The sequence below is a fragment of the Argentina silus genome (genome assembly GCF_951799395.1).
Source record: "Argentina silus genome assembly, chromosome: 4".
NCBI classification, from domain to species: Eukaryota; Metazoa; Chordata; class Actinopteri; order Argentiniformes; family Argentinidae; genus Argentina; species Argentina silus.
In genome coordinates, this window is record NC_139658.1 from 10,924,785 (window position 1) to 10,938,346 (window position 13,562).

Sequence of the window (13,562 nt, forward strand, 5' to 3'; positions counted from 1 at the left end):
TTTCCCTACTTTTTCTTTCCTCACTGCCTCCGGTCTCCCCACTTTGCTCACACTTTCTTTTCTCTCCCAGTGATCCCAGAGCATTTCAGTCACACGCTTTCTGTCACATGGTCATCACACTGGTCATCTTTCTGTAACTGACTGTTGTGTGTTGGATGAAGTAGCTTCCATGTGGTGAACTACTTTTAGAACTACTAAGTAGCTTTAGTTTGACAAACTACGTTTCTCTCAGTGGCAGCTTTAGTGTCGTTCAACTTCTTTCCTTGTAAAAAAATATTGGTAATCTAGTTAAATAAATTTTCTGAGCATTTGACTTGCCAGAGACAAGCTGACAAGCGAGCCCTGGGTTAGGACACACACTCACACAGAGAACAACAATGAGCTTCTTATGTGTAGCAGGATGTGAAAAACAATGATCTATGTGTGCGTGTGTGTGTGTGTGTGTGTGTGTGTGTGTGTGTGTATGTGTGTGTGTGTATGTACACGTGCATGCATGCGTGCGTGTGTGTGTGTGTGTGTGTACATAGAGGTATCTATTTCTCCTTTCTTATGCCCTAGGTCAGAGGAGAAGAGACATGTGCGCCACGGGGTGAATGTGTGTGAGACATGTGATGTCTCAACAGGGGTGGAATCCACACTGTTACAATAGAGAGACCCCCTTACCTCCAAGTACTATGTCACTGTCATATCCCTCTCACTTACCTTTGTTTCCTGGCATCCAGACATGGATGTCACCCACCCTCACCCTCCCCCTCCCCCCATCCCTGACACACACACACACACACACACACACACACACACTGATAATAACCCCCATCCCTGACACACACTCTGCTGTCAATAAACTACCCCCATGCTGTGCATAACACCATGACCCCATTTACGCATCCGCTCTCCATTATATCCCTCTTCACACCACCTTTATCATTCAAGTCTTACTGTTTCTGTTATACTGTGAACACACACACACACACACACACACACACACACACACACACACACACACACACACACACACAACTACAGGCAGTAAACTACCCCCACTGGGCTCCACCCTACCCTAACACCTCCATCTTGTTTACAGACTCTTCCAATTATATCCTCTTTCACACCACCTTTATGATGAAATGAGGACCATTCCCAACACTGTTCTCACCCTCACATATTCTCTCTGTCCCTCTATTTCTCTTTCTCTCACACAGACCCAGACACACACCAACGTTTACATTTTAGCCATTTAGCTAGCAGACACTGTTATCCAGAGAGACTTAAATGTACATTTGCCTAAAGTAAGTAAAACAACTATACATCACATTCATCGCAAGTAAACATTTCGAGAAGAATAAGACACAAACACAAAAAAAAGACTATGTGAGTTTGTGTTGGTTTATTCTTAGGTGTATGTAATGATGTGTATCTGAATTCTGAAATCAAAATAGTCTTGAAAGCCCCCCTGCATCTTATTGCAGATCCTTGACCAACAACAGAACTATTGGATTAAGTTATAGGTTGTACCCTGTAACTTCAGGATCACACACAACAGCAGCTCAACTTCTGGAAATTTCCACTCTAGCACACAGCTCTAGTCAATAGGACTCAGCCAAAGGCATAAATTACACTGATTAAACTCCACTGTTTTCTCTGCCCCCCCCCCCCCCCCACACACACACACACCCACACATACACATATACACACACACACACACACACACACACACACACACACACACACACTCACACACACCCTCCCTCCTCTCTCTGCCTCCCTCTTTACACACACACACACAGACACACACACACACACACACAAACAGACAGAGTCAAAGCGGCGTAAACAAGGCACTTGTTGCTGCGTGAAAAGTCACTATGACCCTACAGGCCCCTTGTAACAGTGAGAGGATGGGAGCGGGGGGGGGGGGGGGGGGATCACACAAACTGAATGAGGCCTTTTGCTGGCTGTTTAGTGCTGGAGGGGTTGTGGGGGGGTGGTGGGGGGGGGGGGGGGGGTAATGAGGAGGAGGCGCAGGGAATCAGACAGATGGTCCCGGGGCTACTGTGAGAGGGGGATACGAGGATAGAGAGAGGGAGGGTGGGAGAGAGAGAGAGAGGCAGGGAACGGGGAGCAAGGCCATGCCTCTTTCATTGTCCCTACCCCTGCCCACCATCTCCCCCCGTCCCCCGGCTTTCAAAAACACCAGATGCCCCTCTCCTGAAAGGGCTGGTGAAGCGATGCCAATTGTCCGCGCTCGCGTGCTGCAAGGGGACCTGCGCACCCCTCGCCTCCAGCCCCTCACACCCCTCCCGGGTCAGCGGAGGGAGACGAAAAAGGGGGACCTGGATGGATAAGGGATGAGGGGTGGGGGGGCAGGCTAACCTCCTTTTCAGGCTTTTAGAGGCCTTCATTCAGGTCTTTTCTCCTCTCCTCTCCTCTCTGGTGCTGGGGTTTTGGGGGGCACACAGGAGGTAATCGCCCCTCTGAGAGAAAAGAGAGGTTCAGAGGGGATTCTTATGGAAATGGAACCACTGTCGGGCTTGATTTCTCAGTGTGTGTGTGTGTGTGTGTGTGTGTAGTTCTAGGGCACAGTTTGATATGGCAGTGGAGACATTCACAACAACAATAATAGAGCAACCAGCTGCTTCCTGTGCCGTGTGTGCTTGTCTGTGTCTGTGTGCATGTGTGTGTGTGTGTGTGTGCATATCAATTGTGTTAATTTACAGTAAAGCATGTATTCCTAAGCCTTTGTATTCATTGTGCTGCTGCTGCATGACTCATTGTTACCACCTGCTGCTTAAGAAAACTTTATAAAGAATCTTAAAAAGAACATTCAATCTTGGTGTTCTCTGTGTGCAAGCTGTCTTACTGCCTTACATGACAAATCCATAATACATCAAACTGCTCTAAGTTGCTTTTCAGGTCAGCTCACTTGTCAAGACTGAAACAGTTGACATATGGGGTTTAAATAAAAAGGTTAAAGTATTGACATTTTAACTCGGACTCCTGTGTGTATGAAACTGCCAGTGAAGGAAACCTTACACACACACACACACCACAGCTAATGCTCTTCTGACTGTGATACATTCTCATTGTTAGGCCTTCTGTTTAGACTCAAGCAATAGCCTTTGCTATTCCTGTCAGTTGAGACTATATACGACTGCACACAAACACAAGAGCTGCGTTTATGGATGATCCATTTCCTGCGCCCTAAAGACTACCTAAGAGAATAGACAAATCTGCTCCTAACAGAACAAGGCACAGCTGATACAACACACACAGGGGAGTGGAACTGCTGATAGTCCCACCCTCCATGTTAGTGTTCTTGATGGCATGTCCAGACACAAGTGTGCCACCAGAGATAAGCCAAACCAGCTCAGAGGCTCAGACAAGTCTAGTCATGAGAGAGAGAGAAAGGGGGATGCATGGAGTAAACTACTAATGAATGAGCAATTTAGTTTTAGTTCAGTGTTTTACTAAATTGATGGGCTTGGGACCCACACCCAGTTGAACGACCCTGCACTAAAGTGTGGTCTCAGTGCCTTTAGGCCACTGCTGAAGACATGAGTCCTCAATATAAACATGTGGTTTCAATAAAGCCAGTGTGACCTGTCTGTGGCCAAAGGGATTACTTCATACAGGAACAAAAGCTCCAGAATCTAGAGCAAGGCATTGTTGATTCGAGGCACACATCCAACACGGAAAGAACTGACCACAACCAAGAAGGCACATCTTCATTTCATAAAGGTTTATTGTAATAAAATTGTGACAAAACTGTACAAAGTATCTATATATGCACAAATTCATTAAAAAAAATGTACATTAAATGCATACTGTGCTTCAAATAGCTTACAAACTCTACATCTTTTTCCCTGTCTAAAACAGTAAACAACTGAGCTGCTCAACAGCTTTGGGTAAGGAGAGGATGCTACATAAGGACAGAGCATCGTACATACGCTGGCAGTGACAGGTGTTAACATGACGCCAACCAACCACCTCACAGCTTATTCAGAAAGGCAGAGAACCTTGGGGGGGGGGGGGGGGGGGGAGAAAACAATACAGATACCCCTTTTTGTCAAAGTGATGGGACTCTCATAGAAACATTCACTGAAGTGATCAATATTTCCAACCCTAACCCCGTTTTTTTTTTTTTTTTTAACATGTTGACAGTAAAGCTATTTTAGTAACACATTTAAGTTTCTCTATTGGGATCCGAGAGGTGTGAATTAGGTTCACTACATGTCAAGAGATTTAGCCAAACTTCAGTTTTCTGAATACTCTTGACTATTGCACGAAAGGATCTAAAAGAAAGAAAGCGTTTGGCGGTAATAGTCAACATAAAAAAGGGGGTTGGATACACATTGTTGTTGCTTTAAGGCAGTACAACCTGTGAGAGGCATCTTAAACTGGGATGTCAGACATTTAGTCTTTTAGTCTTTGATTTGACGGCACAGGTAGGCTGAGTGGTCCCATTACAAACCAGCAGTGCATTGGATTACACAGAAACATCATTTAAAAAAAAGAAAAAAAGCAACAACGATCATCTTGGAAATGTAGGTACCTGAACAAATACTCTCCAGTTATGATTGCTTTTAAGTTTACATTCGTGAGAAAGTGGTGTGAGAAATATTAACTATTGCACCAGGAGAATCTGACAGAATCCCAGAGTCGGTTTGTTTACACTTCAATACAGCCCAGGCTTTGAGGTTAGTGTGCAAGAATCACAGGACAGACACGCACTCCATACTTAAGAGTCCCAGCAGTGCAAAGAAAGCCTTATGGGCTGGTAGTCAAACAATGTTCAAAAACCCAACAGAAACAATGGTCTATAACAAATACCAGTGCTTTTTGATTACTCACCTAAATAAGTAATGGGAAGTTAATTTAATAGAAAAGAGGGGGAATTGTTAAAAAATAAAACAAAGCAGAATCACTGTGGTGGTCGACGGACTTCACAGAACCAGGCATGGCGAGTCGCTGTAGTGCCCCATCCCGGTCGAGTTAGCTTGTCTCCCGCACTAGCTCGACACAGTCATCAGGTAGTTTTTCGGGGGGCTGGTGCGACCACCCATCAGAAAACGATTCTTGCAGTTCAGCGAAGGTTCGAATGGGGAGGCTGCGGGCGACACGGTGGAGCTGGGGGCCGCGGGGGCCTCAGCCTCGTACAAGACGCAGATGGAACCATCCTCCCCGATGCGATAGGAGACCTCGTAGGGGTCTACCCACAGCGTCAGCTCACGGGGCAAGAGCCCGAAGAGCTCCTCGCTGGTAAGTCCGATACGACAAGCGGCTCTGCCGATGATTGGGTCCATTTCATGATTAATCCGGATGCAACGGAAGCCGGAACCCTTCTGTGGTCGGTCGGGGAACCAGTGGTCCTGGTAGCGCTCTGTGGAGAAACAGAGGTTTGGTCAACTTGTTGCTTCGAACTGTATAAAACCAGACACACAACTTACCGTAATGAAACTTCCATATTTTACGTCAGATCATAACCATTATCTAACCAAATGAAGGGTCAGAGAGCCAACTGGATACTGATAATCGCTAATCCCGAGTTTGGGCCTACTAAAGGAAAGCTGTCTCGAGACACATTAGCCTAGCTTTGGCGCTAACGTTAGTTAGCAAGCTGCTCGATAGGCACAACAAATTACCCGTTTTATTAAAAGGTAAATATTACCTGGGTTTTCCCCACGTGTACCTTACTTCTATTTGACTTAAATACATTAACAAATACCAAATGAGGTTGGCGGGAGGCCAACCTTTTAGCTAGCCAGGTAACTGGTTAGCTAGTCGGAACTGGCTCGTCAGTTGATCAAACAAAGGCAAATGGCTAGTTAGCTAGATGCTAACTTAAGTTAACAAGCGAGAAGTCTTGGCTTTCTCCACAAACATCTGTTGGGTTTAGTTTGTTTTCCTAGCTAAAATTAACGTATCTACATAGTTAACAATTTACCTGATAGTGACTGCTGCAAACAATCTCTGAAAACCTGGAGTTGGTGTTCGCTGAGGAAGCCCCTTGTTCTCAAAAGCCTGGACACAAAAGTCGCTGCGGCCGTTACTTCGGGGGCCATTTCAGCTCTAGCCGAGTATCCTTGGTTCATATTGTCCTAAAGAATATTCTCTCCACTCGCTGAAACGTAATTACTTTCTTTCGACAGGATTGCTGTGAGAATTCGACAAAACTGAGGTAGTTTTTTCCTAGCAACAAACAGGCCTCACTCGGGGGAAAGAGGGGCGAATCCTCAACGAATACGAAATCTTTAAAGTCAGAAGCAGTGTGATGTCAATGCAAAAAAGTTGGCTCCAGCCAACGTATCAATATAGCATTTCTTTATCGTAAATATGGTCCAAAGAATCTCCGTAGCGAGCTGTTGTTGAGTCCCAAGTTGTCTGTGTAAGCAGTTTTGATGCTTCCTTTTATCAGGAGACAGAGAAAGGGTGATGTCACTTAATGACCTATTTGATTGATGGGTCGTTCGGACCAATGAAACGCACGGGACGGTCCTCCTAGTGCTCGCTCCGGGTTGCGATTGGCTCACGTCGTGGAAAACATTCCGAGAGCGTGTTGCGGTGTAAAAACGCAAACACGGTTCCGTCGACTTCCAAATATAGAGATTGAAGCCAATCCCTTTTCTACGGTATTCGTGACGACGAAGAAAAAAAAAATACATCACTTACCGTAAAAGTTTCAAAGAAGAAATGTTATATAGGGTATGTCAACATAGTAAATCGACGTAATAGTGAATGTGTACACTGAATTCAGGTACTCCTCCCATCAACAAAATCTGACACCTGGTAGAATCGGAATTTGGGGGGGGAAATAATTCACTGTTTAGTCATGTCCACATAATAGTTATAAGAAAGGCCGGAGGAAAAAACATAGGAACAAAACATAGTATGAGCCCTTTTGGCCTCAAATGAATCGAAAAACATGTTAGTTCGCTCAACCCCCCAAAAAACAGTTGACGGAATCCTAGAACATTTGATTTTGACAAATAAAATGTACGCAGAAATACTTCAGAGGAAACTTTTCCTGCTACGGAAGTCAAACGTGATGCCAACAAAATGTTCAAGTTTATTTCGGCTGGCGCTACCACAGTGACATCTGGGGTTTGAAAACGAAAATACATACGCTTTTACCCCTCAGTAGTCAGCTGTCCTCTCCTCAGAAAATGTCAGTTTACTTTTGTTCTCAACATTTTCTTCTCATACTCCATCGTATTACTAGTTATCTCCCGTTGTGATTATGTAAATGAGACGCCCACTTAAAACGGTTAAGCATGCCATGGTATGCAAGTGTATACAATTCTGGTTTGGAAAATAAGATAAGATGATGCCTATATGAAGTGCAAGGAATCATTGAAATCTTTGAAACGTGTGACTGACAACCGCCTGTTGCTTTAATGCCACAACCAAATGCATGACATGTTCTCATGAATTGCAAATCAACTTGCAAATGAACTGGAGCATGTATGCACACACAGCATGACACACAACACATGTCCTGTGTGTGTGTGTGTGTGTGTGTGTGTGTGTGTGTGTGTGTGTGTGTGTGTGTGTGTGAATGGTCATATGCCCCATGAGTTTCTATGGGCTTGATACCAATGATTGTTCTGTGGCCAGACAAGACAATGACCATAGAACTGTCAGATGCAGATACAGACTGGCACCTAGACTAGATTGCAGTGACTCTCTATGGTCAACATATAACGGTCAGGACTGCAGAGTCACTTCCGATCTTCCGCCGTAGATTGAAAACCCATCTCTTCAAGCTACATCTTAACAGTCCCTCCTAAAAGACCCCTTCACCCTCACTACCCCCCCTATACTAACCCTAACCCCGAGACCTCTTCTCCCCTGTTACCCCCCTGTACAAGTTCTCTCCTGCTAATAAAATATACAAACACATTTTTTTTTTAAAAAGAGCTTACTGCCATTATGACTGCCAATGGCCCCTGGTGTGAGCATGAATTACTTTGTCTTATGATGACTGTTGGATAGATGATTCACTTACTTAAACAAATGTATTACGTATTACGTACATCGCTTTGGCGTCTGCTAAATGCCATAAATGGAAATGGAAATGGAAATACTTGAAAATCACTCGAAAATGCACACTGTCTCCACATAAGCACCTAATGATTATTCAGCCTAATGACAGCAATCCTAAATGTTAGGCTATATTTGGTTTTGATGATGTCACTGTCACAGTCATTGTGGGCTTTCAGGACCCCTCACCATGGCAACCTGTGAGCACATTTCCTGTGGAGTACAGTTTTTGTTCTTATTGTATTTTTTTCTAATAATATGTCATTTGTGACATTTTATCTTCTTTGCACTAAGATGCCCACAATGTGTGATTCCTATTTAGTTTTGATGGTAAGAGAGAAATAATGAGTTATTTCCATGAATTAACGTGTGTGTGTGTGTGTGTGTGTGTGTGTGTGTGTGTGTGTGTGTGTGTGTTTGAACTGAATATCCTTTTCACTGATTTCATACAATGGTAACATACTATGACCTACACAGTTTATCCCAACTCCAGTATTGTGGCACAATACTCCAGTACTACAACCCAAGTTCAGCATCTCTTTACTGACACAGTCCACACACAGGTTTCTCTCCAATTACCGCTGATTATTATGCATGAGAGATACTACTTGTCATGCGTAAGGAAGCTGTGAAGAGTCTCTAGTCTCTGTCCCTTTGAGATACATTGAACCACAGTTACACGTGTCCCAGCCATCAATTACTACATTAGTCACTCTCCAATAAATATGTGTTTTTTTCCCCTTTATCACAACTGTTCCTACAGCTGAATGCTTTCCTGAGCAGGTGATGTTGTGAATTTGTATGAATTCACAACATCACCTCGTAAATGTAGCAGTTCACCTGTTATTAAATGAAGGGCACAGGGGCATTGGAATGGTTGGACTCTGCTTGTGAAAACAGGACATATCAAAATCGACAAAAAATTATTCAAATGTTTAATTTACTCAACATACTGGAACGCATTAAAATGACAGGCAGGGTTGGACAGATGGACAGAGTCAGAGTCATCACCATGGACTAACAGCCATCTGGCACATATAGGATCCCTCCAGCTCTCTCTCTCTCTCTCTCTCTCTCTCCGTTCACTCCATAGCCAAGGCCATCACAGGGGAAGACAATTATAGCCATCAGGATTGGGTATTGATTATGTCATTAAAGATACCAGGAAGTACATGTGAGACGCAACTGTTTCAGTGTGTGTGTGTGTGTGTGTGTGTGTGTGTGTGTGTGTGTGTGTGTATGTGTATGTGTATGTGTGAGAGAGAGAGAGGACATGCCAGCCAGGTGTTATGTACTATGCAAGCTTCCTGCTGCTCCAGGGCAGCTTCCTGTGCTCTGCTGGATGCCCTATGACCACTGGTCTGTGTGGGCATGATGGCGCCACCTGCAGGCTTACACTGACCTCAACAGGACCTCAGGTTTGTGTCTGTTCTCACACATACTGTATGGCACAGCACAAGCCTGAACACACACACACACGCACGCGCACACACACACACACACACACATACACACATATTCACTCACACACACACATGCAGACACACACACACACACACACACACACATAACACACACTCAGTGATACATACATAAGTACTCACACATACACAGGCAAGCACACACCCACACATGTACACATGCAGACATGCACACAGACATACATGCGCGCACGCATGCACACACACACACACAGCCCTGAGCGCTTCTCCCAGCTCGACTGATGAGAGCTGACATCTCCCTCAAGCCCTTCGTGTTTGCCACCCACGCTATCTCTCTCTCTCTCTCTCTCTCTCTCTCTCTCTCTCTCTCTATCACTCCTCCATCTCCCTCTCACTCTCTCCTTTTCTCACTCTCTATCTCTTTCATCCTCCTCTCTTTCTCTCTCTTGTGCTCTCTTCCACCCCCCCCCCCTTCTCTCCTCTCTCTCTCTTTCAGTTTTTCTCCTCAGAAAAAGCAGTGTTGGGCTTACAGCTCAGCTTCAAATGAGCAGCCCAGCTTTTCAATCAATGTTTGATCGCTCTGTTTCCCACGGGAGAAAGCCTCTGCTGGTTTTGAAGCACTGGTTTGTTGCATTGTTAATCTAAGAGATGACCCTACACACACACACACACACACACACTTTTAATTCAATGTTCACATTTTGATCCTGTCTGTTTTGGTCATGTTTCCAAAGCTCCACTACTGCATATCATGGCATGATCAAATGCTAGCTTTTTGATTGATTGATTGATTGATTGATTTTTATTTATTTGAGTGTCATTGTACCTCAATGGTGCCCAGCCCATGTGGGCTTTTAAGACACGAATATCCAAATATTACTAAAACTGCATTTTAAAACCAAACCAAATACGTGATCCCTTTCGAGACATTCATATCCTCCTCACTTGAATTTTCAGAAGCCCTACTACCGTAGATACGGACGTTTGGAGGATTGGTGTATTGTATGTAAAGTGAGTGTTGAGTGTAGCACAGGGGACAAGCAAATTGCCCACTCCACACACTAGGCTATGATCCAGTCTGGTATCACTGGTGAGCACTGAATAGGAGATGGGAGGGGGGAAAGGAGTGTTGGTAATGTGTTCCTGTGACTACTATCCTCTCCCTGCTAGGTTGCCTTTGGAGAGGATAGGATGGAACACCATGTGACAGCAGTGAGGAAAATAAATGCAGGCGATGCGAACGCGTGAGAGAGCTTTTTAGACCAACTAGCAGCTAGGTGTGTGTGTATGTGTGTGTGTGTGTGTGTGTGTGTGTGTGTGTGTGTGTGTGTGTGTGTGTGTGTGTGTATGTGTATGTGTATGTGTGTGTGTGTGTACATAAGTGTGTGTGTGTATGTACGTGTGTGTGTGTGTGTGTGTACATGTGTGCGTGTGTATAGAGGCTGCTGAGGGCATTTCAACACAAAAGCTCAAGGAAAGTGCAGATTTGTCGTCTCACTCGCGCCCAGTGAGCGCAGAGAGTTCCGGAAAAGGGAACAAATGAATAAATGACGTGACCCTCCTCCGAGGTGGTTGTCGTGACAGAGGCCTGAAAGAGTCTCTGAATGAATGTGCTCTCCTCACTGATCCTAGACCCAGAAAGGAGACCACAAAACACTGCAGAACTGCAGAGATTCCTAAGCTCGCACTCATTTTAGGGGTCTTCCGCTGGTCAAAACAGACAATTTCATTTCCAAATCTTTTTCAAAAAGTGTTCTCCTTTTTCTTTACCATCAATCGCTCTTCTCCGTAGATCTGGTGGGAATCTGATGGTGTTTTACGAAGGTGGTTTACCAAACGCACCTATTACATATTCATTTGCAAGCAGAGATACAGTGTGGGGGAGATTTGAATTGTTCTACTCAAGAGAATGGATGGGTGAAAGCAATATGGAGGAAACTAATAACGAAACTGATCTAAGTTGCTTGCTTAGATCAGTGAAGGCTGGTGGAGGTAGACATCGAAGGACAGGCTCATTATAATGCATGGAATGGAATGAGGAATGGTATCAAACACGTGCATTACAATGAGCCCGTCCTCTGATTTATACTTGAACCAGCCTCCACTGCTACAGATCCACTTGGGTGAGTGAATGAGGGAAGAAGGGGAGAACAACGTGATGAAATTAAATGCTGCCTACTCTCAAAGTCAATTACATGGTCAAATGGTAATGACCTGTTTTTGGGGGGTTTTAAATATGTTTTTAGGGCATTTCTGCTTTATTGGGATAGAGACAGTAGAGATTGACAGGAAGGATGGGAGAGAGAGGAGGGATGACATGCAAGATAGGTCGAGGGTCGGAATCGAACCAGGAACCTTGCGATTATGTGGTAAGCGCATTAGTGTGCTACGCCACTAAGCGCCCCGGTAATGATCTGTTTATTGAATTTTGGTTTCTTTTGGATTCATTGAAACAACGAGTGCAATTGTGTTTGCTTAGTCCAAAGTCCTGGTAAATAATAGATACAATCTGAAACAGGACAATTGAATAATTCATTACCTTCATAGGTTACAGATTGAAGTGGCTATTCTCATGGTGAACCCTAAGTCCTTTTATTAAATGCAATGTGAATAATTATGGGGTAGGGAGAAACCGGAGGTGCCTATTGAGAACACCTCAGACGAGAGGCGGTTGTTGATTGGATGAGGTTTCCCTGCGTCAGCGAATGATTGTCACCTCTTTGGGTGAAGGTGCATCTTATTTGCATCAGAATGTCACTCCTTGACTCAATCAACTGACTGGAGCTGTGAAAACATGACACTCATTTACATTTACATTTATAGCATTAAGCAGACGCCTTTATCCAAAGAGACTTACAACAAATACATTTGTTTAAGTAAGTGAATCTTCTATCCATCAGTCATCATAAGATAAAGTAATCAATGCTCAGACCAGGGGCCATAGGCAGTTACAATGCTAGAAGAAGGATTTTTTTTTTATTGACAGGAGAGAAACTTGTACAGGGGGGTAGTGGGGGTGAAGAGGTCTTTAGGACGGACCATCTGATGAATGAATGCCCTGGACTGTGTCTCTGCATTCAAACTGGCTCTATGCAGAACATACAACATGGAAGAAGTGGTTCATTTCAAGGGTGCAACAACATTTCTCTGGAGTGAGTCTCCTTGTCTCTCTGTGTCTCCTGTCCTCATCCCTGACATGAACCCAGTTTCTCTCTATCCCCTCCCGCTCACTCTTTATCTCTTTCCCTCCCTCTCGCTCCCTCTCCCTCTCTCTCTCTCTCTCTCTCTAACTCACCCCCCGACCGAAACGTTTTTTTTTCAAAACCTTGAGGTTTCGAAAACAAGAGACTGCTCCTCTCTTCCTCCCTCTGCCTCCCTTCTGTCTCTCTTTCTCTCCCTCTCCCATCTCCCCCTCTTTTTTCTCTTTTCTCTCTCTTCCTCTCCCTCCCTGCCCCTCTCTATCTCTCTCCCTCCATCTCTCTCCCCCTCTACTTCTCCCACATCTTTCTCTCCTTCCATCTCCTTCTCTAATTCTCCCACATCTCTCTCTCTCTCCCCCTCTCATTCCTTTGGATGAGAGTTGGATGAGACTGGGTCTCGACCTTCACTAAGCACATTACCCCAGTGTGGTGTCCCCTTGCCAAGGCAGCACAGGGAGGAGAGGTCAGCCCTCACCCCAACGAGCAGCAGCAACAAAACAGAAAACACACTTAGGAAGAAGCTACAGTACACCGGTCAGGGTTGTTTTCCCACTTTAAAAGACTAGATTTATTGTTCAGAAGGGAATTATACTGGAGCACACACCACAACAACATGGCTTGAATATTTTATGAAAAAAATAAATGAAAAAAAACCACTCGTACTGATGTGAACCCTTTGGAAACCTGGAGGGGGAGAGTGTTCATTTGTGTGAAGGAATCCCCCACTCACACACTCACACACTCACACACTCACACACTCACTCTCTTCTCGTCACACAATAGGAGCAACGAAGAGAGGCAGAAATGCAGGTTGCAGTAATCAGAGACTGGGGCGGCGGGGGGGGGGGGGGGTACAAATCCACTACACTTACACAAATA

General features: G+C 44.7%; 1 protein-coding gene across 1 annotated transcript; it reads right to left on the reverse strand.

The window, feature by feature from the left end:
* Positions 1-3,725: 3,725 nt before the first annotated feature.
* On the reverse strand, positions 3,726-6,395 carry btg2 (B-cell translocation gene 2). The gene is made up of 2 exons (XM_083668603.1): positions 5,946-6,395; positions 3,726-5,381 (listed from the first exon to the last, which is right to left on the reverse strand). The coding sequence occupies exons 1-2, from the start codon at positions 6,091-6,093 to the stop codon at positions 5,011-5,013; spliced, it is 519 nt and encodes a 172-aa protein (XP_083524729.1). The 5' UTR covers positions 6,094-6,395; the 3' UTR covers positions 3,726-5,010.
* Positions 6,396-13,562: the final 7,167 nt, after the last annotated feature.

Coding starts and splice junctions, on each gene's coding strand:
- btg2 (XM_083668603.1), bottom strand. CDS start 6,093: ATGAACCAAGGATACTCGGCTAGAGCTGAAATGGCCCCCGAAGTAACG. Junction 5,382..5,945: donor TTTGCAGCAGTCACTATCAG/GTAAATTGTTAA, acceptor GTTTCTCCACAG/AGCGCTACCAGGACCACTGG.